The 25,052-nt window shown below is 36.1% G+C and overlaps 5 protein-coding genes across 7 annotated transcripts; 4 read left to right on the top strand and 1 right to left on the bottom strand.

The window, feature by feature from the left end:
- Window positions 800-4,890, top strand: LOC18787438 (zinc finger A20 and AN1 domain-containing stress-associated protein 8). Its single transcript, XM_007218440.2, has 3 exons — window positions 800-896; window positions 998-1,069; window positions 4,060-4,890. Exon 3 carries the CDS (start codon window positions 4,075-4,077, stop codon window positions 4,591-4,593), a length of 519 nt encoding a protein of 172 aa, XP_007218502.1. The 5' UTR covers window positions 800-896; window positions 998-1,069; window positions 4,060-4,074; the 3' UTR covers window positions 4,594-4,890.
- LOC18785082 (zinc finger A20 and AN1 domain-containing stress-associated protein 5) lies at window positions 9,008-10,165 on the top strand. Its single transcript, XM_007218457.2, has one exon. It carries the CDS (start codon window positions 9,241-9,243, stop codon window positions 9,736-9,738), a length of 498 nt encoding a protein of 165 aa, XP_007218519.1. The 5' UTR covers window positions 9,008-9,240; the 3' UTR covers window positions 9,739-10,165.
- Window positions 13,697-17,637, bottom strand: LOC18785097 (sm-like protein LSM7). Of its 2 annotated transcripts, none has more exons than XM_020558364.1 (6): window positions 17,222-17,637; window positions 16,831-16,901; window positions 16,633-16,714; window positions 16,028-16,099; window positions 15,743-15,795; window positions 13,697-14,104 (listed from the first exon to the last, which is right to left on the bottom strand). In XM_020558364.1, the coding sequence occupies exons 2-6, from the start codon at window positions 16,831-16,833 to the stop codon at window positions 14,015-14,017; spliced, it is 300 nt and encodes a 99-aa protein (XP_020413953.1). In that variant the 5' UTR covers window positions 16,834-16,901; window positions 17,222-17,637; the 3' UTR covers window positions 13,697-14,014. The 2 variants fall into 2 exon arrangements, with proteins under 2 accessions (XP_020413953.1, XP_007218644.1); XM_007218582.2 differs by having other exon boundaries at window positions 16,831-16,896; window positions 17,222-17,635.
- LOC18785214 (60S ribosomal protein L31) lies at window positions 18,690-20,321 on the top strand. Its single transcript, XM_007218547.2, has 2 exons — window positions 18,690-18,881; window positions 19,747-20,321. Exons 1-2 carry the CDS (start codon window positions 18,796-18,798, stop codon window positions 20,024-20,026), a joined length of 366 nt encoding a protein of 121 aa, XP_007218609.1. The 5' UTR covers window positions 18,690-18,795; the 3' UTR covers window positions 20,027-20,321.
- Window positions 21,356-24,947, top strand: LOC18785182 (protein gamma response 1). Of its 2 annotated transcripts, none has more exons than XM_020556398.1 (4): window positions 21,356-21,954; window positions 22,059-22,133; window positions 22,560-23,598; window positions 23,946-24,947. In XM_020556398.1, exons 1-4 carry the CDS (start codon window positions 21,700-21,702, stop codon window positions 24,656-24,658), a joined length of 2,082 nt encoding a protein of 693 aa, XP_020411987.1. In that variant the 5' UTR covers window positions 21,356-21,699; the 3' UTR covers window positions 24,659-24,947. The 2 variants fall into 2 exon arrangements, with proteins under 2 accessions (XP_020411987.1, XP_020411988.1); XM_020556399.1 differs by having other exon boundaries at window positions 21,940-21,954; window positions 22,474-23,598.

Genomic DNA, 25,052 nt, shown 5'->3' with positions numbered 1-25,052 from the left:
ATTGACTCGCATATTATTGTTCAAATATGTGATTTACCACTCAAAATGTGACAATTAATATATAAAAAATAGACTATTTAGAAGCAATAGTCTATGAATTTGTGCCCGATTCGTATTTTGATATTTAAAAATAAAACTAGCGAAGTGCTACAACAATCATTTTTTGAGTTTAATGACTAAAATGCGAATCATGCACAAATTTAAAGACTTATTGCTCCAAAAAAAAAAAATCAAAAGGTGTTGAAAAAAATAATATGGGATAGTCATTTTGAGTTGGGCAGTTTTCGAAATACAAAACCAGGCATTGAAGTATATAGATTGCAGTTTAGTTGGATCAAGATTACACTCTTTTATAGCAAATTGAATGACATAATTTTAAAAATACTTCGTGACGCCTATTATACAAAAATGGCGTAATTGACGATCGGTAATTTAGTAAAGAAATCGTACATGAGTCGCTCTCTTTTCCTCTTCGAGCTTTTCCGATAAAACCACACCCAAAAAAATAACATTTTGAAGAAACTGACAAAACACTGCGCACGTAACATCAAGAAAGAAAAAACCCAACAAAAACAAAACATTACTGAGCACGCAACTCACTTCCACTCCAGGACAAAAAAATATCAGGTAAGGCTGAGTCTATATGAAATCTGTGTTTTCCAGAACCTGATTGGTTCACTACTTCTTATTTCAAATGCGTTAATACCATTTTCTGACGGTTTTCCCTCTCGTCCAATGAAAATCAGAAACGTGGCTTAAACCGTAACATATTGACCACATCAAATCATTGCTCTCGCTCAACCTCCACGCTCCCTCATCGCCTATAAATCCCAGCTGGAACAGGTGGCTTCGACTTCTCCTCCTCTGACACCTTTCTCTTTCCTGTTCGCTTTAGGGTTCGTCTCTCTCTCTCTCTCTCTCTCTCTCTCTCTCTCTCTCTCTATTTGAGTGTTCGATTTTTTAAAATTTTGATAATTTAATTATTTATTCATTGAAGGGGAGCGGATAGGGACCATCTCTCTGTGAATTACAGGTTCTACTTTGAGGAGGTTGGTTTCTCTGCGAACAGGTGAGTCGTAGATTGCTCTTCTGTCACTAATCGTTTTTGGGTTCTGCTTGTTTTGATGAAACATGTTCAAAATGGTTGAAGACGCTCAGAACTTTATGTATATGATAAAAGATGTGATTATGATGGTGGGTTTTATGTTTTGATGGAAACCCTGGTGTTAATTCCCAGTTTGTGATGTTAACAATAAGAAATTAAGGTTCTTTTGTGCAGATTATGAATTTTTTGCAAGTTTTTAGCTTGATGAGTTGGTTAAAGTGGTTTGTGTCTTTATTTTTTCATTGGCCATGGTGAATTAGCTTAAAGTTGATTACATCACTTCTTCTTTCAAGACTTGAAAAGGGGATATGTATGTAAGAGGTTAGGTTTTCTGATGAGTATGTTTTATGTATTAATATAAATCTATGAAGAAGTCAATGACTCAGTACCACGAAAAAGAATTCGAATTCGTCATTACCATCCATTTACTCTCTTCTTTCTTTACAAAAAATAGAGAGAGAAAATGAAAGGTAGGAACAAGCATGTGGAAGGGCTTTTGAGTATTGTTCATGAGCTGTCTGATAAGCTAATTTCTTGAAAGCTATGGAGCGCAATATTATATGAGTTTTTAGATTGTCTCATGATTTCCTAGCCTTGCATCGAGAACAAGGGGATTAGTTTCAATTGTTGTTTTGAGGTTTTTTGTAAGGTTCATTGAGTTTACAGAAAGATCCACGTATTTTCTTCTGATGGTGATTTTACCTTAACTGGGTATTTTAATTTGTTAGGACAAAGAGGGCCATGTTCCTGTCAATAGTTGTATGCTCCAATCGCTACTATCTGCCCCAATGTTGAGCAAATATATGTGTTTAATGTTTGGATTATTGTGTTTTATTTTTTTTTGGTAAAGCATTTTAGCAGAAGTATGATTATGTGGTTATTATGCTGACTGGCGAATTTTCATGAAGGTTTTAGCCTGTTATTTTCATGAAGGTTTTAGCCAAGGCTTGTTGTGTCAAATGCCCACAAATAGGCATAAGCTCATGTGGAGCTCTTGAGTGGCAAAGCATAACCAATCAGAAAAGCTAATCTCTGAATTTACATTGATGGAACTCTCTCGGACAAGATGAAAAAATTGCAAAATTTATTCCCTGCTCTTCTGTTAACCTGTCTCTGTCTCTGTCCCTGTCTGTCTGTCTGTCTGTCTGTCTCTCTGTCATGATGGATGAACTACACACTTTTCTTTTCAATGGACATTCATGTTCTTGCAAAGTTGTATTTTCTGTTTAACTTGTTGAACAATTAAAAGAATAAAGAATGTTGACGAAAGTTTTCACCTTCTAAATCTTAGGGTGGCAAAGTGAAAACTACTAATACTGTCATACACCAAGGGTTATTTTTCCCTAGCAGAAAGAGAAAAGTAAAAGGCGACCGTTCTTTTTCGTTCCTAACTTTTAAATGATATGTCTAGTTAAATGGAACTCTTTTCATTTGTATGAGTTTCATATTCAGGCTTCATAGTTAGAATTGTCATTAAAGCTTCAATAATAATCTCAACTTTAGCCAAGTCATTGTGACACATGAAGCATGCTTCTGTCCAGTGTGACTGAATGGAAGTCCCAACCACAAGTTAGAAGGTTATGAAATATTAGAAGACGTGCAAATATTATATGAAGGCAATGAAAACATTAGGGAAAAAAGTAAGGCAAAAACAAAACAACAATAGATGGAACAGAAGACATTTTGTTGTGTGATACAAGGGTGTTTCTTGGAAGTTGGTGACAGTGATGGCTAGTTAGTCTTTGTTAAAAGTCAGTTGAAGAAATGGTAGGTTTTCTTCTTGGAATGAAATAAAGGGATTTAATTTTTTATTGTTGTTGAGTTTTTGGGTTTCCAATACTGTATCTGTGGGTTTTGGCATCCAGTGAATTGAATATACATTTCAGATTGTGCATGTTTTATACTCATATACTTGCAGGAATTGCAGAAGTTTTATACTTGTATTGCTAGGTAGTTGCAGGAATGGTGTTCTCTACTTTTTGCTTTGCCCTGTAAACATTGAATTGTCTATTTGTCAGTTTGGTTTCACTGTGATTTGGGACAGGAGAAGTAAGAAATGTCTACGCCTTATGGGGTGTCATTGTCAGTCTCTTTTGTATGTGTCAAATATTGGAGAGTTGCTGCTATAATTTCTTTGCTTCTCTCTTTATTTTGTTGAATGTCATGAAAGTATCTGGTTAGAAGTATAAGGTCTTTTTAATCCAACTATGAAGCCATTAATCATTATTGAAGATAGCAAAGCATGATTAAATCATCATTTGTGAACGATAAGAATAAAGCAGACAGCCATCTTTTTCTTCATAAATTTGTCATTGAATAGGGTTGACCATCTAATAATATGGTTCTTTGGAAGGGTATATAGCAAGGGAAGGGACACACTGATTTTATGTTTGATTTCTTTGGTAAAGTTTGAGGGAGCATACTCTTGATTGATGCATCTGATGTTGCATTATACTTTTTAAAATGTAAAAAATTTCCTATTAATATGCAGGGCCCTGAAAAATGATTTCTAATGGAAACTTATCTGCTTCTGTTTCCTTTTATGTACAAGTGAAACCTTAAGGTCTTTCTTGATTATCCATGTGAATTTTGTTTTCGTTTTTTGGTGAAACCAAGGAAATAATATTTAAATAACCAAGGTGAGTATACAGAGCCAACCTCAAACTGAGTTTAGGTAACTGATAAGATCCTCTTAGGGTGTCATGGTTAAAGTATACAATTAAAGAGTCATTTTCCCTCAAGTATGGTACTTAGAAATGACGATTTACATTTCCATATAGTTTTTCCATCACAGCAAAGATATGGACTGGTCATTTCATGTCTTGTTCCAAAGATTTAAACTACTATGTTGAATTTAATTTAGTGGGTGAATTGTAGATGTCAGGTGGGGAGAGATTTCTACCTTTGGTTGTGTTATCATATATTTTTGGAGACCTTAAGGAATTATGGTGCAGGAAAATTTAAAAAAAATGGAGCACAACGAGACAGGGTGTCAAGCTCCTCCTGAAGCTCCCAAGCTCTGTGCCAACAACTGCGGATTCTTTGGAAGTGCAGCAACAATGAATTTGTGTTCCAAATGCCACAAGGACTTGATATTGAAGCAAGAACAGGCTAAAGTTGCTGCAGCATCCATTGATTGTGCTGTGAATGGCAATCCCAATGACAGAGGGAAGGAGCCTATTGCTACTGTTGATGTAGATGTACAAGCTGGGTCCGCAGATTTGATGCTCATCTCAACACAGGCTTCCTCTACTCCATCTTTGGACATTAAGAGTGAGGAGAAGGTGAAAGAGACTCCAAACAGGTGCGGAACTTGTAAGAAACGTGTTGGTCTAACCGGCTTCAATTGCCGTTGTGGAAATCTCTTTTGTTCACTCCATCGTTACTCGGATAAACACAACTGCCCCTATGATTACCGAAGTGCTGCTCAGGATGCTATAGCAAAAGCCAACCCGGTTGTGAAGGCAGAAAAGCTGGACAAAATCTGATAAATGTCTCGGAATGAGGGTTCATCTTTTTATCTATTGCACACATGCTCTCATTTCTACCCATGTGGCTTCTGCTTATGTTAAGTTGATCTTGTTATGTTAGGTCTCGTGTTATAGATGGTTGGAAGCTGTTGTGGGAGTATTTCAAATGTCAGGAACGATTGTGTGTAATAATCCCAGCAGTTGGTGAGGGCCAGGAAGCTGTCACCTGGCTTTGCTATGGATGATGTTTTGGATCTTGTTTATTTTGCTTGTTGAGTATTTAATTTAAGCCAAAGTAGTAGTATGCTCAAGTAACGCGCGTGTAATGCTTGTAGTTTTTTTATCTCTCGGCCTTACCCTCATCTGGTTGTTCGGCTTGGATTGAATTGGAGTTGAGTATTAGTGAAGGTCTCTTTGAATCCAACATTCATAAGTTCATCAAACAATAGTGAAAATAGTTCAATCAAACCCACCAAAAGTTAGAAAATAGAAGAATTTTCAGAAATTCTAATAGCTTCTTAATACTATTCCCCAAACTTTAAATATAAGTCATGTTTTTATAAAACGTGAAACACATGCTGTTGACTAGATTAATATGTGTCTTAGTTAATACTATAAATAAATAATAAAGAGGAACACTTCCATCTTATACGCTTCTTATATAGATTTATGTATGAATAGAGTACACGTAGAATAAATTAAACGAAGAATACAAGGAGGACGTAACTAGCACATAGATTTATATATGAATAGAGTATACGTGGAACAGATTAAACGAAGAATGCAAAGAGAATATAGCTAGCATTCCTCGGTACCGAAGAGTGCTGCTAAACGAACCCTAAAATTAATTGAGTACACTTTACTATCAAACTATTTATTGAATTACTAATTTACCCTAATATAAAATGACCAAAAAGGATATATTGAATTGTGAAACAAATAAAATTTTAATAAGTACACCTTAGGGTTTAGGGTTTACTCACTATATTCAACCCGTATGAGGCGTAGAAAAGTCTTCGTATTGCTTGGCACTCACGAATAACATAGCGAGTACTGGTTTAGAATTGATATTGCGAAATTAAAGATTTTGATGAAATCCAAAATCTGAAAAGATGGCACAAATTCATGTAAAAAGAAACACTTGGTTTAGGTTTGGTATTAGAGTATTGTACTACGGCTATTTTTAGTAGTTAAATATGGTGTACTTAGTTAATTTTTATATTTTGATTAAAATATTAAGGTTAACTTAAATTATAGGGTGTACTCAATTAATTTTAGAATTCGTTTAGCAACACTCTGTATCGAATAGCATGCCAATTAACACTATATGGACCAGATTAATCTGTATCTTAATTAAGCCTAATACTTATACTAAAAATAAATAATAAGATGTATATGATGAACCTTTTAGGTAGGATGAGCATAGGGGCCCACACACGCCCATCCCAATCTTAATATTGTTGGAAGTTGAGGTCAGTCAGATGCTGGTGGTGGGGCTGGGTCATCTGTGACCGACCCTTTTTGCCCACTTGCTATCCAACAAGGTACGTCGGCCACGTGTGAACAACGTGGCATCCAATCAGAGCCGTCTATCTCACCGTGTTTGACTTTGCTATAACAATTAGTCACTATCCTTTGGACCCAGTCAAGTGGTGGGCTCAACCCACAGCGGTTCTCAGATTATGCCGCTGCATTAATTTATTATTAGTGCTGAGAGAGAGAAACAACTGCGCTCTTTCAAAACCATGGCCGTGAAAGGACTGAGAAATTCCCTAACAACACAACCTATTTTGAAAAATGATATTATTTTCCTTCTTACCATGAACGATGCATTCTTCGTTTTTGTAAATTAAAATTTAACATATATATACAAAAATAATTTATCAAAAACACAAAAAAAAAAATCTTAACACACGTATTAGACTATAATCTTGGATGTATGTCCTTATGCCATATTTATACCGTGAACACTTTGAAATCTTAGATGTATGTCCTCATTCCCAAATTATTAATCATTTTAAAAATATCAATTAGCTTTTTTTTCCACAGGATATTTTATACTTATGAATAAATGATTTGTACGGGATAAAGAAGTCTCATCGAGCGAAATGTACGGTTGTGAAATCATTGTTTTTTGTTGAAATTTGACCGAAATGATCCATGTACTTGTCCTTGAATTACATTTTGGTGCTCCAACTAAATTATTCAATCAAACTTAATTGGACTAGACTTCATTGACTTTTCCCTCCTATATTCCTATTCTGTAATTACAACGTTGAATAAATATCATAATTTCCACACTTTGATATTGATCCAAACTTATATTAACAAAAATAGAAACACTGTAATTCGAATCTTAACGTAACATTGGGAAAGTAGGTGAAGGATACTGAAATAGTTTTTGCGTTGTTTTTTCTTTTCCTTTTTGTCTTGTTTTGTTTTTGCGGTGAACAGCAGTATTGCGTATTTTGTCTGGCTCCTCATATTGGCACACGTAGAGGAGGGGAGACGACGACGCGTGTGACGTACACGTGTGCGTTGGACTAGGACAGAGAGAGCGACTTTTCCTGAGACAACGAAATGGGTCAGTCAGGGCGGCTTCGCCTTATAAACCTGGACGCGAGAAATTGCCCCTGTCACCACCATTCCCCAGTGGGGCTTTCTGATTTTTCCCCGTTTTCGATTTTGCCCTTCCACTTGCATTGCAATTCTTCTAGGATCCCGTACATTTTTTATTTTTTTTTTGTTTTGCTCTTCTTTTACCCATGCAATGCAACAACAAAAAACAATAAACTATTTACTCCTTTCTTCCTAGTGGACGACAGGAAATATCCCTCTCACCTCACACCCACTTTTTTTAATTATCTTTTTTAAATTCTTGTTTAATTTATATTAGTTTCTCTACACGCGCTTCCGTGTTTGTGATAGATTTTTTTTTAAAAATTTATTTTAAAATTAAAAAAGATAATTAGTAGTTACTTTTATAAAAATAAAATTCATTATCTGATTTTTATTTTTATAATATAAAAAGTGTGAATTTATCATATTATCCTTATTTAATTAATAATTTCAATTCTTAATGTGTGCAATAATCAAAGGTATTTTCTGATATTTTAAATGTTTTACCATTCTCTGCTTTTTGCTTTATATATATATTCAGCTTAATTTCATGATGGTTTTCTTGGTTTTTTTTTTAAATAATCTTTTTTAAAGATTGAAGAAAAAGAAAAAGAATATGAAGCTTTATAAGACATGCATACTTAAATTTTTGTAGGCTAAAGATGTCAATCACCCCAAATTGGGAAGGAATCCATGAGGCAGCTTTTATTCCAATGCAAGATAATTAAAGGTAGAAAAGAAAAAAAAAGTAAGAAATTGCTTTTCAAGCATTCTTTTTATATGTGATAGCTTTATAGCAAATCATGAGAATGACTAAATAAGGGGGTTTCGTAATTTGGAAGCATTTGTTGTGTAAGATAACTTAAAATCTCACTAATTTTTTAATTGTTAAAATAAAATACAAAAATATTAACATGCATCCATTATAATATAAATTGAGTTTTGTTTTTGTTTTTTGATCAAAGAGCAACTTTAGGAAATAAACTTTAACTATACAGTTAAAGACATCGACATGACATCTAAAACACCAATTCTAAAAAGATAACAAATTAACATACTAAAAACAAAACTAAAACGAACAAAAATTGCGCTAAAACTACTAAAGCCACTAGGGTTTCATGAATCGTTGATTTGTTCATATTTCCCTACTTGGAATTCCTCTTAATTTGAGTGTTGTTATTTGAACGATCTTAACGACTATATCGTTTATTTTTTCTTCTACTATCTATTACCGAAATGGTACACCAAATAATTATTGAGAAGGTATAAAGTGGTTTTTCTAATAATATGCATGTGAGTCCACTACATAACAATGAAATGAGAACAATTGCATAAGAGTAGAAAACCAATTAATTTGTGTAAAAAAAAATGAATAAATAAATTATTGTATGATTGATGAACAATAAAGAAATAAAAATCCAGACAGACGAATTCATATTTAATCTTTTGAGTTATTTATATTGGAAATAAAGAAATGAAAAAGAAATTAGAACATCCGCCACCAATAGAATCAATCAGACGGCTGCATATTGATATCATGCTGCATGTGGGTAAAAATGCGGGACCCACCGAACCTTAAAATAAGCTTTGTCAGGGATAGCCTTTTCTCAATAATGACGATTGCCACGTCAGAACCAATCTAGAACAAGCAACCTGAGCCAAACCAAAGAACCAAAATAATTAAAATTTATAATGTAATTTAATTTAATTTAGTTCTTTAAGCAAAAGGTCATAATTAAAGAAAAGGAGGAAGGGTATTTTAGTAAACATAAAACGCAGAAATGTTTTATACGCGTCTCTATGAGGCCCATATTCCATCGCCATTACCGACCTTTCAGTCCTTCATATCCCCATTTCTCTGTCTCCTCCCTCGCCCACCCAAACCTCTCAAACCTCTCTCTTCTCTCCCTCTCTCTAGAAACCACAACTTTCTTTTTCTCTCTCTAGAAAACCTCAACCTCCATATACTTTCTATCTATATCTCAAGAAAAAGAAAAAAAATCAGAGAAGAGAAGAGGAGAGATCGATCGATCGGAAGGAATCTGAATGAAAAAAATGGCTCAGAGAGCGGAGAAGGAAGAGACGGAGTTCAAGGTCCCCGAAACTCTAACGCACTGCGTCAACAACTGCGGCGTCACAGGCAATCCCTCCACCAACAACATGTGCCAGAAGTGCTTCAACGCCTCCTCAGCCACCACCACAGCAACCTCATCTTCGGCTGTGACCTTGAAGTTTTCCGGCGAGAAAAGTCCGAGATCTAGCTCCTTTAGCTTCGAGGCTCCGGCCGAGATCACCCGCAGAACGACGGCGTCCGAGATCGCGAGATCGGATGAATCGGCGAATCGGCGAGTTGTAAACCGTTGCTCCGGATGCCGGAGAAAGGTCGGGTTGACCGGGTTCCGGTGCCGGTGCGGCGAACTCTTCTGCTCCGAGCACCGGTACTCCGACCGCCACGTGTGCAGCTACGACTACAAGGCCGCGGGTCGCGAGGCCATCGCGAGAGAAAACCCCGTGGTCAAGGCCGCGAAGATCGTCCGGGTTTGATAATTAAATTTGTAGAAATGAAACCAAAAACATTTCTGAATTTTCTCGGGAAAATTAAAATTAATTCTCGAGAAAGTTTCAGAGGAAATTTGTGCTCGATTATCATGGCGCGTCTCTCTCTCGGAGATCATCACCGATGGTTTAGATTGAGGGAAACAGTTTTAGGAGCAGAAGAGACGACGGAGAGACAGATCGCTTCGTTATTGAAGAAAATCAAATTCTCTCTGATAATTATTTTTTTTAATTTTATTGTGTTTTCTTTTCTTTTGGCTTGGAAAATGATAAAATTATTGTGATTTACGATATTCGATGTGTTTGTTGGTAATAGTTGGTGTTCAGCTTTTTCTGATTTTGATATTTCTTTTTCTGCGATGTCTGAATGGCAGTTGAATGTTAATTCGAAGAAGAGACAGGGTGTTTTATGTCATTTCGAAAGTTTGCAACTGGAAAATCCAGTTGGGAGGAGGGTCGGAAGCTATGGGGCCCACCGTATGGGCAACTTAGGGGGGGTTCTTTCAATTATTTATTTCTCGCGATGGAACGAGATGATAACTTGATACGAGTGGGTATATTGCCTAGTCGAGTTGAAGAGGGCGTATGGGAGGGTGACACGTGTGCATGGCATAAACCATTAAAGCTGTAAAGTATGAAGTGAGGTGAAGGGAACATTTGCGTATGATAACTGGTCGCTGTTTTCAACGTAAAGGCAGAGTTGGGGGCGAGGATCTCGAGGGATTCAGAGATCTGACGGCCGAGATTGAGTTGCGGTGGGTGTAAAAAATAGATGACGTGGATGAGTGCGCATGCATACACTTGCATGGTGGGCCATGCATTGGGGGGGGGGGTTTGTGTGGGGACCACATGTAGGTAGGTCCGCCTTTCGTGACCTTTCAGTCACATGAAAAGCTGTCAGAAAAGTACATATGTATAATGTATTATTATGTGAATGTGTATGTGTATGTGTGTGTGTATGTGTGTGTCTGAATGTAACGACGTCGTCGAAGTGCTGAGTTTTGTCTGTGGGGAGTTTGGGTTGGTTGGAACTTGGAACTTGGAAGCAGAGTTGTTTCCTGCTAGGCAGTGGAAATGTAAAGTGTCTGAACGACGAGTCATGCGACCAAATGCGTGTGGCATCACCTACAAAATTAATTAGCCTCCCACCAATTAAGGCCACAAATGAATTAAATGGTTGGATTGGACTCGTAAGGCTAGATTGAAACCAAATCCGGCTTGGAAGCCTGTTTTCGGGGCATCATTGTTTGGTCAACTTATTAAATTGAATAATAATTTATACATACGAATTTTATCTAAAAAAACATGATTCATAAAGACGAACTTGAACTTAATTCCAATTCAATACAAATCGAGCAACCAAACGAGACCTTAAGGTGCAATTCCGACCCTCTTAGTCTCATGGAAGAAGATGATGAGGATCATTTTTGGCAATGTTTGTTGGGAGCAGCTAATGCAAAGGCTCTTATTCCCCATAATAGAAGTGGAACATGTTTTGCACTGACGGGAAAATCCACCCAATCTAAGGCTAAATCGTGTACATGACGCACCATGACCTATCTTGCAAATTAATTGAGGTTGGCTAATTTTGAAAATTGTAGTACGGATAGCGAATTGTTGAAAATACATGTTAGCAAATAGTAATAAAATACAGATTCATATATATATATATATAATTATAATATAGGTCAAATATAAAATATATAAGCGTTGACCACATGCATGTTGCCGTGTACAACACGTAATTTTTTGTCATAAAAATAATCCAATTTGAATCCCTGAATCCTTCAAAATCAGGTAAAAATAAAACTGTCGTATTTGTTTACATGTGTTTATTTTATTTGTCCTCGAGTAAGGTAAAGCCTAAAATTGTGGTCAATTACGAGGAGGCTCCCCGTGTTGATTTTTTATTTTATTATTTTAGGGGTCAAATCCTGGGGACAAATTATAGAACCAAATGTTGGACCCAGTTTCATGCCATTTTATTTCACAAGGGCCAAAACATAAAATAAATTAAATTAAAAGAAAAGGTGCACAAGGACCCACATTCCTAATCACCAAAATCATGACTTATTAGCAGCCCATACCATTCAATTCATATACTTAATAATGAAGTTATATTAAAGATAAGCACATAATCAAAGGAGGCAGGAGTGACGGATGACGAATGTGAACCCGAAACCTCAAATCTATTAATTTATACGAGATTTGAACTCGAAACTTCTCTATTAAAATGGTTTAAAATGAAAAGATATGGTTTGACATTTTTTTACTTATGACAATTTAGGGTTTAACCAGTTTTTATGGGTGTAGTGATGGTCATATCATGGAAGTTGTTGGGTTTCCAGCTGTCCATGGAGAGCTGAAGTTGCCGACTCCTTTTGTGGGAAGCTTTTCTTAGAGTTCAATAATTTGGTTATGTTTTATAACATCAACTACAATGCGACACTACTTGTCATCTCCCTCTTATTTCCTTATGTTAGTTACCCTTACTTGTTCCACATGTTTCTCATGCCTAGCTGATCTGGCATGCCAAGCTGTCGCATAGGGTGATATTTATGCAACAACGAAATATCTAAATAATGAGTTTGTATCTTAAGTTATCAAGAACATTTAGTCCAACGCCACATTTGACACCCAACTATTTTCTTAACCTTCTCGCATAAAGTGGAACATAGAAATGTTGAGTCCCACATTGCAAAAGAGTTTTTAAAGTCTTTTTTCTCCGTCTCTGTTATGTGATTTTTGTTGTTGATCCATCTTAAATTTAGTGGAATTAAAAAGAATATATCTCTATGTAGCTAGGATGGTAATTTGGCAAAAAAAAAAAAAAAAAAAAAAAAAAGAAAGAGGGAGGGAAATTTGCATATATGTCAAAGAACCACTAGATTTGAGAGAAGATCAAAATGCCAATCCACAAAGTGGGTTGTAAGGGGGAGGGCACCATACAGCTATGCAGCAAATTTTCAATTGCCCAAAATGGCTGTCAAAAAATCAAAAGACATCTCATTGGTTTTTCCCCAAGTGTGGCTCTAAGCGATTCATGTTTCCACTGGACTACTTTATATTTACTTCTCATACAATACAAGCCACTTATTTTCATGGATAATGCCTCCACCTTGCACCATGGTCAAGATCATTTAAATGGACAGCTTCGTCAGATCTGGCAATTTTGTTACCAGAAACTCCCAAAAACCCCATTACATATTTTCCTGCAATGGAATCCATATACAAAAAGCAACGTAAAATGACAACTTTCTATTCAAGTGCGCATGAGGACAGCCGACCCCATTGAAAATTCTTTCATTAAAAGGTTAGTGGAGGAGAGGCCCAATAAGCACTAAAAATTATAAAATACTACTGTAATATAGTCACGTGACATATTTTGTAACACGTGTTATAATATAGATAGACGTTAAAGTTTATTTTCCCTCTTTTTAGCTTTAGGGAATAGTATTACTAAACATCCACTAATATTATAACACATATACAAGATATACCACGTAACTGCATTACCGTAATATTCTATAACATAAAAAGTTTAAAAGTTAATTATCTTTTTATCTTTATTTTTTTAAATAGAAAAATAGTAATGATTTCTCCACTCTAATTTTATCCACTTACACCCTTTTTTTTAGTTATAAAATAAAGTATAAGTGAATAAAATTGGAGTGGATTTGATCCAAATGATTAAATGCCATTCAGTGCAAAAGAATCTTCAGAAAATCCTCTTTTCCACCGGCCTAATGATTAAGCAGTCTCCTAGATGACATCTTCCACGCCTGTTCAACTAAATAATGCTTAAAGGTCAGCTTTAAAAGATATCTACTCGTTTACTGGTCGCAGCAACCTCTTTCTGTGCACATCAAATATTACTACAATGCTTTCTAAAGCATCTCTCGCTATATCATTCTGCACCAAGGCCAAAGAACGACACACTTCACGGTGAAAACAAATGAAGCAACAAAGAAAATCCTACTAGAATTGTATGAAACTCAGGTAGGATTCAAATTTTACAATGTTACATAACTACATTGCAGGATGACACCCAAAAGACAATGAGTTTCATTTTTAGAAGCATCCAATTCCTAGAACAGATTTACTACTAGAATCTAAACCGAACAGAGAGTAACAAACATTTTAATGTTTTACATTAGTTGATAATCAAATGTCCATGGTATTTAAAGACCAAGGTCCCCACAATCACCCCATCATGGTTTCTTAAAAACTGTGTTGTGAGGAGAGGCAAAGCAAGTTCTCCGTTTTAGGCCCCATCAGGCTGGCTAAAAGGGTTCGCAATCTCATCTGTACCATCTGTTGGCGACACAAGCATTACAGCAGTTCCCCTACAAACCTGCGTGACAATAATGCACACTCAAACTTGTTGTAGAGAATAATTTGAGAAAAGAAAGAGAAAATAAAAGCCAAGAGCTCCAGCATCAACTTCCTCTTTTTTGTCTTTTTGTTTTACTTGATCATACAACATTACCAATGAATATTTCTTCACAGACACATTTGAGCAGCTTTAGCCTAGCTAAAAATATAACAGGATAGCTTTCTAAACAAGTTAAGCAGGCAGAAAAAAATGACAATATTAAGTCGACAAGATGGAGAAATGTATAAGCACTACTGAATTCTTAATTTTTTTTTTCCGCTCTGAAACACTAGTGAATTCAAGAAAGGTATTTTACTTGCTAAATAACTCGTGCTTTTGGAGAGTTCTCTGGGCACTAGCACTTGACATTAATGGAGGAATTGAAGTAGAAGTTGATGATTTCATCGAAAAATGCACATGGAGGATTATTTGGATGAAACTAGTTCAGAGACTTACTTTGTGTAATGCTGATGGCCAAAAAAAGAAAAGTGAAATTTGTGAAGCCTAAATTGAATAATACTGGTCTTCAATGGGAGAATAAAGCTGAAAAGGGCAGTTTTCTGAACATGGGGAAAATAAAAATGCAGATAAACTTTTAGCAGCTGACTACATGATTGAGTTGAATCAGAAAATTCACTCACTAAAGCTTAAGGATGAAGGAGTAAGGACTGTAGAGGAGTACAATTATGCATTCTGTAATCCCTCAAATTGAATTGGTTAAGTAACGAGCATTTAACATCTCTTTATCTTGCAGGGTTAAATCAATCAACTATAGATGAGATGGGAGTTTTGCATTTGTTCAACCCAAAAGGATCCAAAATGCCTCAATGGGAGAGAGAGGCATGGTGCTATGGTGCAAGAGGCCCTTCCAGGAAAGAATGATGGTGCAGCACCTGTGAATATAGCTGTTGTTTGGAGTGTTTCAAGTGAGCAAAGCAATTAAGCTGGGACAAGATGCTACCAAAACTAACAAACACATGGTAGACATGTTGCTAATATTGACCAGGTGAGAAAGGAAAGGAAATAGTGAGAGATGATGCTAAAACCAGCTTTTTTTCACTCTTATGAGGTGGTCGGCAAGCTGCAACGTTGTTCTTACTCTTTTAAGGAGAGGGAAACTGTTCCTATACATAGCCACTATGATGGGTGATCACCAGAGAGTGATGAGGAATAATAAATGTTACTGGAGTCAGTATTTGATGTTGGCTACTGAATTTGGAAAGGAACTGATGTACCAGTCACTTCCAGATGTTTAACTATATTATATCACGGGTAACAAAATTGAAGATGACGTAAGTGTGATAAGGAGCCAATGCATTTCACATTCTGTTGGACAGGCCATAGTTGCATGATAATAATATGGTCCTTAGATTCTTTCTTTTCTAATTTTATCCAGCAATTTTCATCTCTTCCCTTAATACTATATTCTCACCATTGTGATGTGATCAGACATTCTGAAAGTATCAGAACCAACCATACCCCAAATCCTAACAATATTAGTCATAGTTCACTACCATTAAACCACCACTGAACATCTATGTATATATGTATGTATGCTTGAAGTTTTAGGCGCTGGTTTAAGATTCAACATCAGAGATATACTAGAAGAATACATACTATTAGGCCAAGGCGCCTGGTCTGGTCCGTAGTCTTCAATGGATCATCAGAATCTGCAATGAAGGGGGAAATTCTTACGTCAAATTTATCATATCCACTAGTATAGAAAAGTTACAAAACGTATCATGACAAGAACCTGAAGAGACTAAAACTCCTAGAAAATTTTCAAAGTCATCTAATTCCTGCCGTCTGTGCTGTAAGTTGGTCTTTCTTGAGTACAAGGATGCTATAAATTTAAACGCACACAAGGCAAAAACAGTTTCCAGAAGGCTACAAAACATTTACCTCTTAGAAACTCTACTGCTTCGTCTAGGACAAGGTTTAACAACTGGTCATATCCTTTTAGAGTCCCTGTTACTGTAATCAAATTCAAAACAGAAAATTAAATTGTGTACACATAATAGATAATTATAAAATATATAAATTTCTCCTTGATATTTTCCTAAACAGAAAAATGTAAATCCTGTTGACATTATGTACGAAGCAAAGAGGTGGGACAACCTATTATTAATCAGCTAGTATCTATTCAGTGTTGCCACATACCCCAGATTAATAAAATATTTACTATACAACCTACAAATGGTGTAAATTTCTACATTCTGAATCTTAGACATTGTTTGATAGGATGTTACAACTCCTATTTCTTGGTTTAGAACCGAAGACTGCTTGAACCTTGACCCTCTAAAGCAGGGAAAATACTTCCTTAACCGTGACGGTAATCAAATAACTCATAACCGCTACAAATCCACGAAAAATTGAGCAGAGAGACATACCAGTAGGCTATAGGCTAGATATAGCTAGAATCTTTTACACATTGATCAAGAATTCAACAAAACTAGATAGTAATTATTTGAGAAAGAGAAATGGGGAGTTGAGCAAAGTATACTAACCTTGTCTACCACCAGTGAGCTTGACTTGGACACCTTTGTCCACAAACTTGGCCAGGTCCAAGACTGTTTCTTTCCTCCCTGACTGAAACACAAAACACAATTTCACCCACAAAATATAAACACCAAATCCAAATGTAAGCCAAGCCAGGATATACAATCAAAAGTTTCTGTGTCTTTTCTCGTGGGTTTCAAACTTACCATCTTATTTGGCTCTGTTCAGTTCTTCAATTGGATGATGAAGCTCTACTAAAAAACCCTAAAAAGCTAAACTTGGAAAATATTTAATAAAAACAAAAAACAAAAGTTAGTCAATTGAATGACAAATATAAAAGTAATCAGGAAGAGAAAATAAAGCATCAGAACAAAAAAACCTTATTCAATTGAATGAAAGATTTGACAAGTACCAAATAGCAACACACCAATTGACCTTTTGAGTGTAGACATGTATAAACACTTATCAAATATTAGGGTTTCTGAAACCCTAACTTTTACAAGCTATATATAACCACGAACACATTAACATAATGGGAAAATTAAAATTTAACGGATAACAATAAAGAAATCAAGCATAAGAGGTGAAAGCCAGTACCTTTGCCTCTCTGCTGATCTTCCAATTGTAGGTTTAACGGAAAAGGAGCTGATCGGTTGCCTACCTTTGGAAGTTGGGAGATATGAGACGATGAAGAGGATGAGAGGCAGCACCAGACACACTGTGGGAGCGGGAGCTTAGTAAGGGTTTGGGTCTCGTTTATTTATTATTTATTTTTATTTTATGAGTAAGGGTTTTTTTTTAAAGAATTTTTTTGGGGGTCAATTATAAGTAAGGGTTTGAGTCTTGAATCTTCATTCTAAAAATCCACAAAAATCACTACTTTTTTTTTGTTTACAAAAATCACTATTTTTTTTATTTTTTTTTATTTTTTATGAAAGAAAGTTTAAGGGGAGTTTGGCTACTCTTACCACTAATACCTGGCAAACCCACAACCTTAAGCCAGAATAACTTACGTGTGGCACTCAACTGCCAATTGCCACCGGTATGAATTTATGTAGGAAATTATAGATTGTGCACCAATGAGAACTGTTGATAGCGAGACTCGAATATTAGTGAGGTTACACACAATGTAGAGACCTTACCAACTGAACCAACTCTCATTGGTAAAAAACACTACTTTTCAATTCCCTTAAAAATTGACTTTTTGAATGATTATTTTTGCCAAGTCATGATTAAATATCACCAAATTACTATTTTTTAGATTTTAATTGGATATCCATTGAATTTCTACGCTTCATTATTAGAAGAAAAATATTTGAACAACAAGATTTGAAATGATTATGTACAATGAGTTATTAAAACTTATTTATTTTTCTGGTTCCTTCTTATTTAAATCTTGACATATATATATATATATATATACAGTCCTGATCTCTTGGACCACAGGAGTCCAAGAAATTTGTGGTCACTCACCGTTGGATGTAAATTCAACGGTTCACTCACTCTTGCACTCATTTTTAAAAACTTTTTTCAACCATTGGATTAATATCCAACGGTGGGTGACCACAATCTCTTAGACTCCTGTGGTCCAAGAGATCGGGGCTGTATATATATATATATATATATATATGAATTGTAGTATTCCAAACAAAACAACCATATAGTGAAATCGGTAAATTTGAAATTGTTTTATTTAATAGACTTTTAAATTTCACGTTGTTTTAATACAAGTGATATTAAAAAAAGTAAATTCGAACACAAGACGTCGGGTGCATAATTAACTGCAATAAATTTCATTTTGAACCAATAAAATTGTTGTGCAGCTGATTGTTTGACCGAGCTGGGTGGGTCTGTCTAGCAGTTTGGGTCTCATTTGCTTGAAGATGCCACGGAAGCAGTTTGGGCTGTGGTGTTTGGTTGGGCCTGACCCAGTTTAACCCACAAAGAAAATACAGCAAATGGAAAGACAAAAACAACCTTGAGCTTTTGTGTACTTGTAAGGGCAATGCTGTAGTTTAAAAGAAAAGTTAAGGGCATTTCACGAAAAGCTCATCAGTATATGATCTGCCGTTAACGCCCTAGGGCTTGTTTAGCAGCCGAGGGAGCAAGTTCATTGCTGGTGAGTGGAGGTCGTCGTCGTCGTCTGGTTTGGGGATCGCAGAGCTTCAACAATGGCGGAGAAGGGCGGAAAAGGAAGAAAGGAAGAGGTGGTTACCAGGGAGTACACCATCAACCTCCACAAACGCTTGCATGGATGGTAATCTTTCCGTCCATGTTCGTTAATGCTTATATTCTGTGTGTTTTCTGAGCAATATGTGCTTACATAGTTTATTTGATTCTTCCTGATTTATGTTATTTGATTTTGATCTTGCGCGTCTCCTATTATAATTTGTGATTGTTGAGACTGAAATCAAAAGAATTTGATTACCAAGATGTAGAAGCTATAGGGTGTTATAAATTTCTTTTTTTTATTATATAATGTTTATATCAAAAGACATTGAGATGAGTTATTTTCAAAGCATTACATCCATTTTTAAAAGTCAGTGGCTGCTCCTTATGAGACTCAAAACGATGGTAGTGAACCCTGTTGTCATTATAAACTGTTATTTTGTTCCCTCTCGGGAAATTTGTTTGCTTTAATTGGATTTTATTATGTATTATATGAAGTTTCATGATCATATTTTCGTATTCGTTTGTGTTTTTGTTGTGCTTGATACGTCCCCAGTCGGTATCGTTTTGCACGAGCAGTTGTTTTCTTGTTTATAAAATTTATTTTAGTCATGTTCCTAAATTCAAATGTATTTGGGTGGTTATGTGATGACATTACATTTCTAGACTTTGTGTGTCACAAAATTTGAATATGTTTAGATCAATTTTCCTGTGTTCTTATAATATCTTTCTGAATGATGCATTGATGAGAAACCTGCCGGTTTACCGATCTAAAAGAATGAAAGGTTAACTTGATATGAGAACCCGTCACAGTTTAGTTTTTGCTTAGAAAATTTCTGCATCTTTGAGTGTAATGTTGCAGACTCCATTTCTGCTGTATTCCTTTGTTTTGTCTATGTTAAGCATCAGCTGTGCAAATGATTTAAGTAACCTATATCTTGATTCTCATGCAGCACATTTAAAAAGAAGGCTCCAAATGCGATAAAGGAAATCAGGAAGTTTGCTGAAAAGGCTATGGGTACTACAGATGTTAGAGTGGATGTTAAGCTCAACAAGCACATTTGGAGCCGTGGGATTCGAAGTGTGCCTAGAAGGATACGCGTCCGCATTGCACGGAAGAGAAATGATGAAGAAGATGCCAAGGAGGAGTTATACTCACTAGTCACTGTTACAGAGGTCCCTCCAGAGGGATTTACTGGTTTGGGCACCAAGGTGATCGACGAAGAAGACTGAACTAGTTTAAATCCCTTGTTTTTTTTCCTTCTGGATAGGTAATTCCAATTTTGGCTGTACTTTTATTTGTTTGAGGATGTGTGGTCTGGTTTTGTCCGTCTTGGAAATTTCTTCAGCAGAGCATTGCAAAATTCTTATGTGGTTCATGATTTCGGTCTCTTCAGATTTTTCGGAATTCTTCTTTTCTGTGTAGTCAGGCTTTGATTGATTGTCTTGGCTAGTTTCATGAATTCCGAACTTTAATTGTCTTTTGAAAAGTAAAAATCAAAACCAAGAACTATCTTTTCTTTTCATTCGTTAATTTCTTCCCTTCATTTAATTAATTGGAAAAATAAGCAAAAGGGATATTGATTGAAATGGTCCCCCATCTATTGGTCCAGTATCATTTTGGTAGTCCCGATCTCTTGGACCACAGGAGTCCAAGAGATTGTAGTCATCCACCGTTGGATATTAATTCAATGGTTCAAAAAAGTTTCTTAAAAGGAATGCAAGAGTGAGTGTACTGTTGAATTTACATCCAACGGTGAGTGATCACAAAGAGATCAGGACTAATCATTTTGGTACACTACTAAAATTTTCATTTCAATGGTCCTTCAATTCTTCATTTGGTATCAATATGGTCTCACCGTAAAATTCTATGAACTAGTTCACATGAAATCGAGAGACAAAACTGTAATCGTAATTTTAGGTAAGTACCATCTTCTAAAATGACCAAGCCACATGCTGAAACACATTCCCTCCCATCTCTGTCAAAAGCTTCCCCAAAAACCCTCAAATTTGAACCCCAGTTTTGCGATGTCGGAGATTTCAACGCCTAAAACGAGAGAATTGGATTGGTCAATGCTCTCGCCTAAACCAATTCGCACACTCCAAGAGAATTGGTTTAGGGGTTCTCTCCCCTAAGATGTTTTTCAACTACAACATCACCTTTGAAATTCTTCACCCTTTCCACGTCAAATCCTACAGTGGGGCTTGCAAATGGGTTCTCAACATCCTCGTCAACTGGCTCGAAATAGAGTCCCAAATTGACCAAGATTATGTTCAAAAGGACCATTGAAATGAAAATTTTAGTTGGTGGACTAAAATGATACTGGACCAATAGTTGGGGGATCATTTCGGTCAATAACCCACAAGCAAAATAACAAGGTTGTGGGTGACCAATTCCTGAATCCATACCCACTCGCACATCTTAACTTGGACTAATTCCAAGGTTTTATCAACTTTTGTACAACATATTTATTGGCATTTTAACAACATGACATGTCCACTTATTTAATAAAAACAATTTATTCTATATTAATATCAGTAAAATTAGAAAAGTGTGTTTTTGTTTTTGTTTTTTCTATTATGATAATACTTTCCTTCTTACCATGTAAGTATGAGCTCTTACATTCCTGCCAATAGCAGTGTTACATGTGTACATAATTTTTTTTTTTTTTTGGGTGTGTTTTTGATGAATTATTTTTACATATATGACAAAATGTTATATATGTATTCTAAAAATTACCACTAAACCAAATGTTATATATGTATTCTAAAAATTACCACTAAACCAATAGCTAGCTAAAAAATTACCACATAGTAAAACATAAGATTCTTTTTTGCAAGTTTGTATTAATGCTGTACATATTTTTTTTTGGTGAAAGAAAGAAAGTTTAGGGGGAAAAGTGGAAATGGAAGCAATCGTGCCCGCGAAGCTCTGTTTGAAACACGAGTATATAAAACTATATCGTCCCGCCAGTCCAATCCGGTCCTGCGCCAATAACAGACTTGCTTCAGATATCATCTGCCCTCCCTCACGCCCAAACCCTAGAAGTTGCAGAGCCAAACACATACACAGTGAGAGAGAGAGAGAGAGAGCGAGCGATTGGGATGCTGTTAATCTTCTACATTGCACTCTCGTAGCGACGGAGCCAACTTCCAGTGAGGTAACTTCTCTCTCTCTCTCTCTCTCTCTCTCTCTCTCTCTCTCTCGCTCTCTCATTTTTTTTCCTTTTTGCGATTTCCATAGTTTTTTTTCTTTGCAAATTAGGGATTGCTGAAGAGGGGAATTGGAATTGGAATCGGAATCGCGAAATCGGCATTGCAATGCCCAAAGTCCAGATCGGTAATGATCTCTTTAACTCAACTTCTTGTTTATGTTTTTTTATTAATCTGAATCTTGAGCTATATTTGTTCCTTGCATTTTGCCGAAATTTATGTGAAATTATTTGCATTTGCTTTGCTTGATTATTGTGTGTTTTCTTAGCATTGCTCTTCATTAGACCTGGTTGATTTTTCACCGCATCTTTCACTTTTCAGAAAATGTTTGTCACTTACAATAGACTGAATTTTAATTATTTCTCACTACTACAGACGTTTTATGTTTCTGGAACATCATGATTTTTGTCGCTATGGTTACTTGTTTTACTTATTTTTGGTTTTGTGGTATTTATGTCAAAACTCAGAGATGGGCTGTGACCCATTTGACAGTGAATTGGATGATGTCGACTATGTCTCTGGGCTTAGTACTTTACTTGTTGCCACCATTCAGGAAGCCAAAGACAGGATTTCTCAGATTGAATATGTGTTCTGCAGCCAGCTCTACCCCTATTTCCAATCCAAGTCTAAAAGCTTTCAGAAATTTGAAGATGAATGGAAAGACAAGGAAAATGATCTCTTTCGTCAAATTGATACACTTCGAGCTGAAAAGCAACAAACCCTTGAAGAGAACCGCTCACTCAAGCTTGACAAGGAAAATCCATCCAAGAATCAAGAAGCGAAGATGAATCAACTACTTGCTGAACTGAAAAGTGTACAACTCAAAGGCAATGAGCTTGAACAAATGCTTAAGCAGAAGTCTATGGAGGTCGATGAGGGAATGGAATTGCAGAGTAAGTTGCTCGTAGTGATTCAGTCGAAAGATTCTGTCATTGTGGATAAGGAAAAACAACTGAAAGAGAATGAAGAAGGTAGAAATGTGCTTCTTGCCAAACTGAGTGATCTTGAAAAAAGAGTTGATGAACTCCAAGAGGAGCTCGGAGAAAAGATTGACCTAGTAACCAAGGGAAATGAGCTTAAAGAAAATTTATTCCGGAAGATTGAGTATCAGGATGCCGAGATAATGAATAAAGAAAAGCTTTTGGACGATCAGGAAGAAGAGAAAAAACTTATTCTGGCCAAATTAAAACTTTTGGAAGAAAATGTTGGTCAACTCCAAAAGGATCTCCTAACAAAGAACGACGAAGTGGAGGGTTGTGTGAAGGAGAAAAAACTGCTTCTGGTCAAAGTAACTGGTTTAGAGGAGAAAGTTAATGAGCTACAGGAGGATCTCAGGGATAGGGTCAGCGAACTGACCAAAAGAAGGGATTCGGGGGAAAAGTTACATAAACAGATTGAATCAATGAACTTGAATTTACTGGCTGAGAGGAAGAAGTACACGGATCTTACTGTTGCTTACAGAAGGCTGAAATCTCAGCACAATTATCTCCGCACAAAGCATGGTCTTACTAGGGAGAATATGCTCCCCCAAAACAAGTTGGAAGATGGAAGTGATTCATTGAGAAATGATCACAATCCATCAACTTCTCATGGTATGATGCTCTTGCTTTTTTCTTTTTTCCAACTTTATTACTTATTTTTTTGCAAAATGAAATATAAATACACTGTCAGAAACTATTAATTATTACAAAAAATTATGGTGATCTACCAAATAGAGTTTTGCTAGATGATTTTTGGTTGGCTGATCTTCATCTGTAACTTTTGATTTGAAGTCTCAGTTGTATCTTTTACTTTTAAGAACTTCCTTTGGTTCCTGATTTCATAGAATTAGGCGAATAGTAGGCATGCATTTACTTTTAGCCTATGGTTGGTTTTACCACTATGATTTCATTTGCTGGTATCTTTTGTTTAATCCATTCACCTATTGCAAAAATGGTAGGTTTTGTAGACAAAAATCAGCATGCTTCTGCAGCAGCTGGTTACGTGAAAAAAGTGAAGAATGAAATCAGTTGTAACAATAACTTGGAGGATGAGAAAGGAGGCAAGCTAATTCAAGAAACTAGTCCTCACTCTCCTACTTCCATCTTCCCCGTTGCACCAAAATGCCCTCCCACTGCAAAATCTGCCCCAGTAGCTGGGAGAAAAAGGCCTGCTGCCTGCTGGATAGATACTAGGTCCCGTCAAGGCCAAGGTGGGCCTGACCCGCATGATGATTTTCTCGATACCCCACTTGAGAACATCAGAGGAAACTTGAATAAAGCCACAATGGAACAAGTTCCTGATCTTCCAGTTCCAGTTCCAAATGACATGAACCTAGATAGCTCAGATGATGAAACACAGGATGTGAATGCTGTAATTAGGCCACAGAAGCAGCAGATTCCAGTTCCAGTGGCCGGCAAAAATGGTTTCAAGTTTGTGGAACCTGTAAGAAAGAAAGCTGAGCGGGAAAATTTGAAAGGAGTTGAATGCAAGCAGTGCAAAAAGTTCTATGATGCTGTTCTTCCCAATGATGGCGGTGGTAAGGACATTGATAAAAATAAGCATAATTTCCGCTGTGAGCACCATGAAGGTGTTTCTCGACATCGGTATAGGTATGCTCCTCCTCTGACTCCAGAAGGATTTTGGAATATTGGATTTGAATCTGAAATGTGATATTGAGAAATTCGTTATTCATTGATTTTAATTTTAATTTTTCAGAGAGCAATAACTTGTATTGATATTTAATTTCATATTTCCAACTCTGTGGGTCTTAAGAGGACTCAAACAGGGAGTATTACCAAAAAGGTAGAATAGGAGCCATGCCAGAAAGGATAGTTCTTGTATTTGTCAAATGACTCTGTTTCCCAAACATTTGTCTATTCTAGAAAGAATAGTTTCATAGTTTTACATACTCATGTATATCCCATATTACAGGACACAGTATTAGAGTTTTAAATTCTGAGAATTTGGGCATATAAACTCATCTGTTAGATAGATATGTTGTGTTGAGAACTGAACATTATGTATAGCATAGGTGTTTTTGTAACATCCCACATCAACCAACAGA

This window comes from Prunus persica, chromosome G2, assembly GCF_000346465.2.
Source record: "Prunus persica cultivar Lovell chromosome G2, Prunus_persica_NCBIv2, whole genome shotgun sequence".
Taxonomy (NCBI): Eukaryota; Viridiplantae; Streptophyta; class Magnoliopsida; order Rosales; family Rosaceae; genus Prunus; species Prunus persica.
The sequence above is the reverse complement of the archived record's forward strand: the minus strand, read 5'-3'. Positions and strand labels throughout refer to the sequence as shown.

Coding starts and splice junctions, on each gene's coding strand:
- LOC18787438 (XM_007218440.2), top strand. CDS start 4,075: ATGGAGCACAACGAGACAGGGTGTCAAGCTCCTCCTGAAGCTCCCAAG.
- LOC18785082 (XM_007218457.2), top strand. CDS start 9,241: ATGAAAAAAATGGCTCAGAGAGCGGAGAAGGAAGAGACGGAGTTCAAG.
- LOC18785097 (XM_020558364.1), bottom strand. Junction 16,100..16,632: donor GCTCACTGGTGGTAGACAAG/GTTAGTATACTT, acceptor ATTTGATTACAG/TAACAGGGACTCTAAAAGGA. Junction 14,105..15,742: donor CCAGGCGCCTTGGCCTAATA/GTATGTATTCTT, acceptor ATTGTCACGCAG/GTTTGTAGGGGAACTGCTGT.
- LOC18785214 (XM_007218547.2), top strand. CDS start 18,796: ATGGCGGAGAAGGGCGGAAAAGGAAGAAAGGAAGAGGTGGTTACCAGG. Junction 18,882..19,746: donor CACAAACGCTTGCATGGATG/GTAATCTTTCCG, acceptor ATTCTCATGCAG/CACATTTAAAAAGAAGGCTC.
- LOC18785182 (XM_020556398.1), top strand. CDS start 21,700: ATGGAAGCAATCGTGCCCGCGAAGCTCTGTTTGAAACACGAGTATATA. Junction 22,134..22,559: donor AATGCCCAAAGTCCAGATCG/GTAATGATCTCT, acceptor GCCACCATTCAG/GAAGCCAAAGACAGGATTTC. Junction 23,599..23,945: donor CAATCCATCAACTTCTCATG/GTATGATGCTCT, acceptor CAAAAATGGTAG/GTTTTGTAGACAAAAATCAG.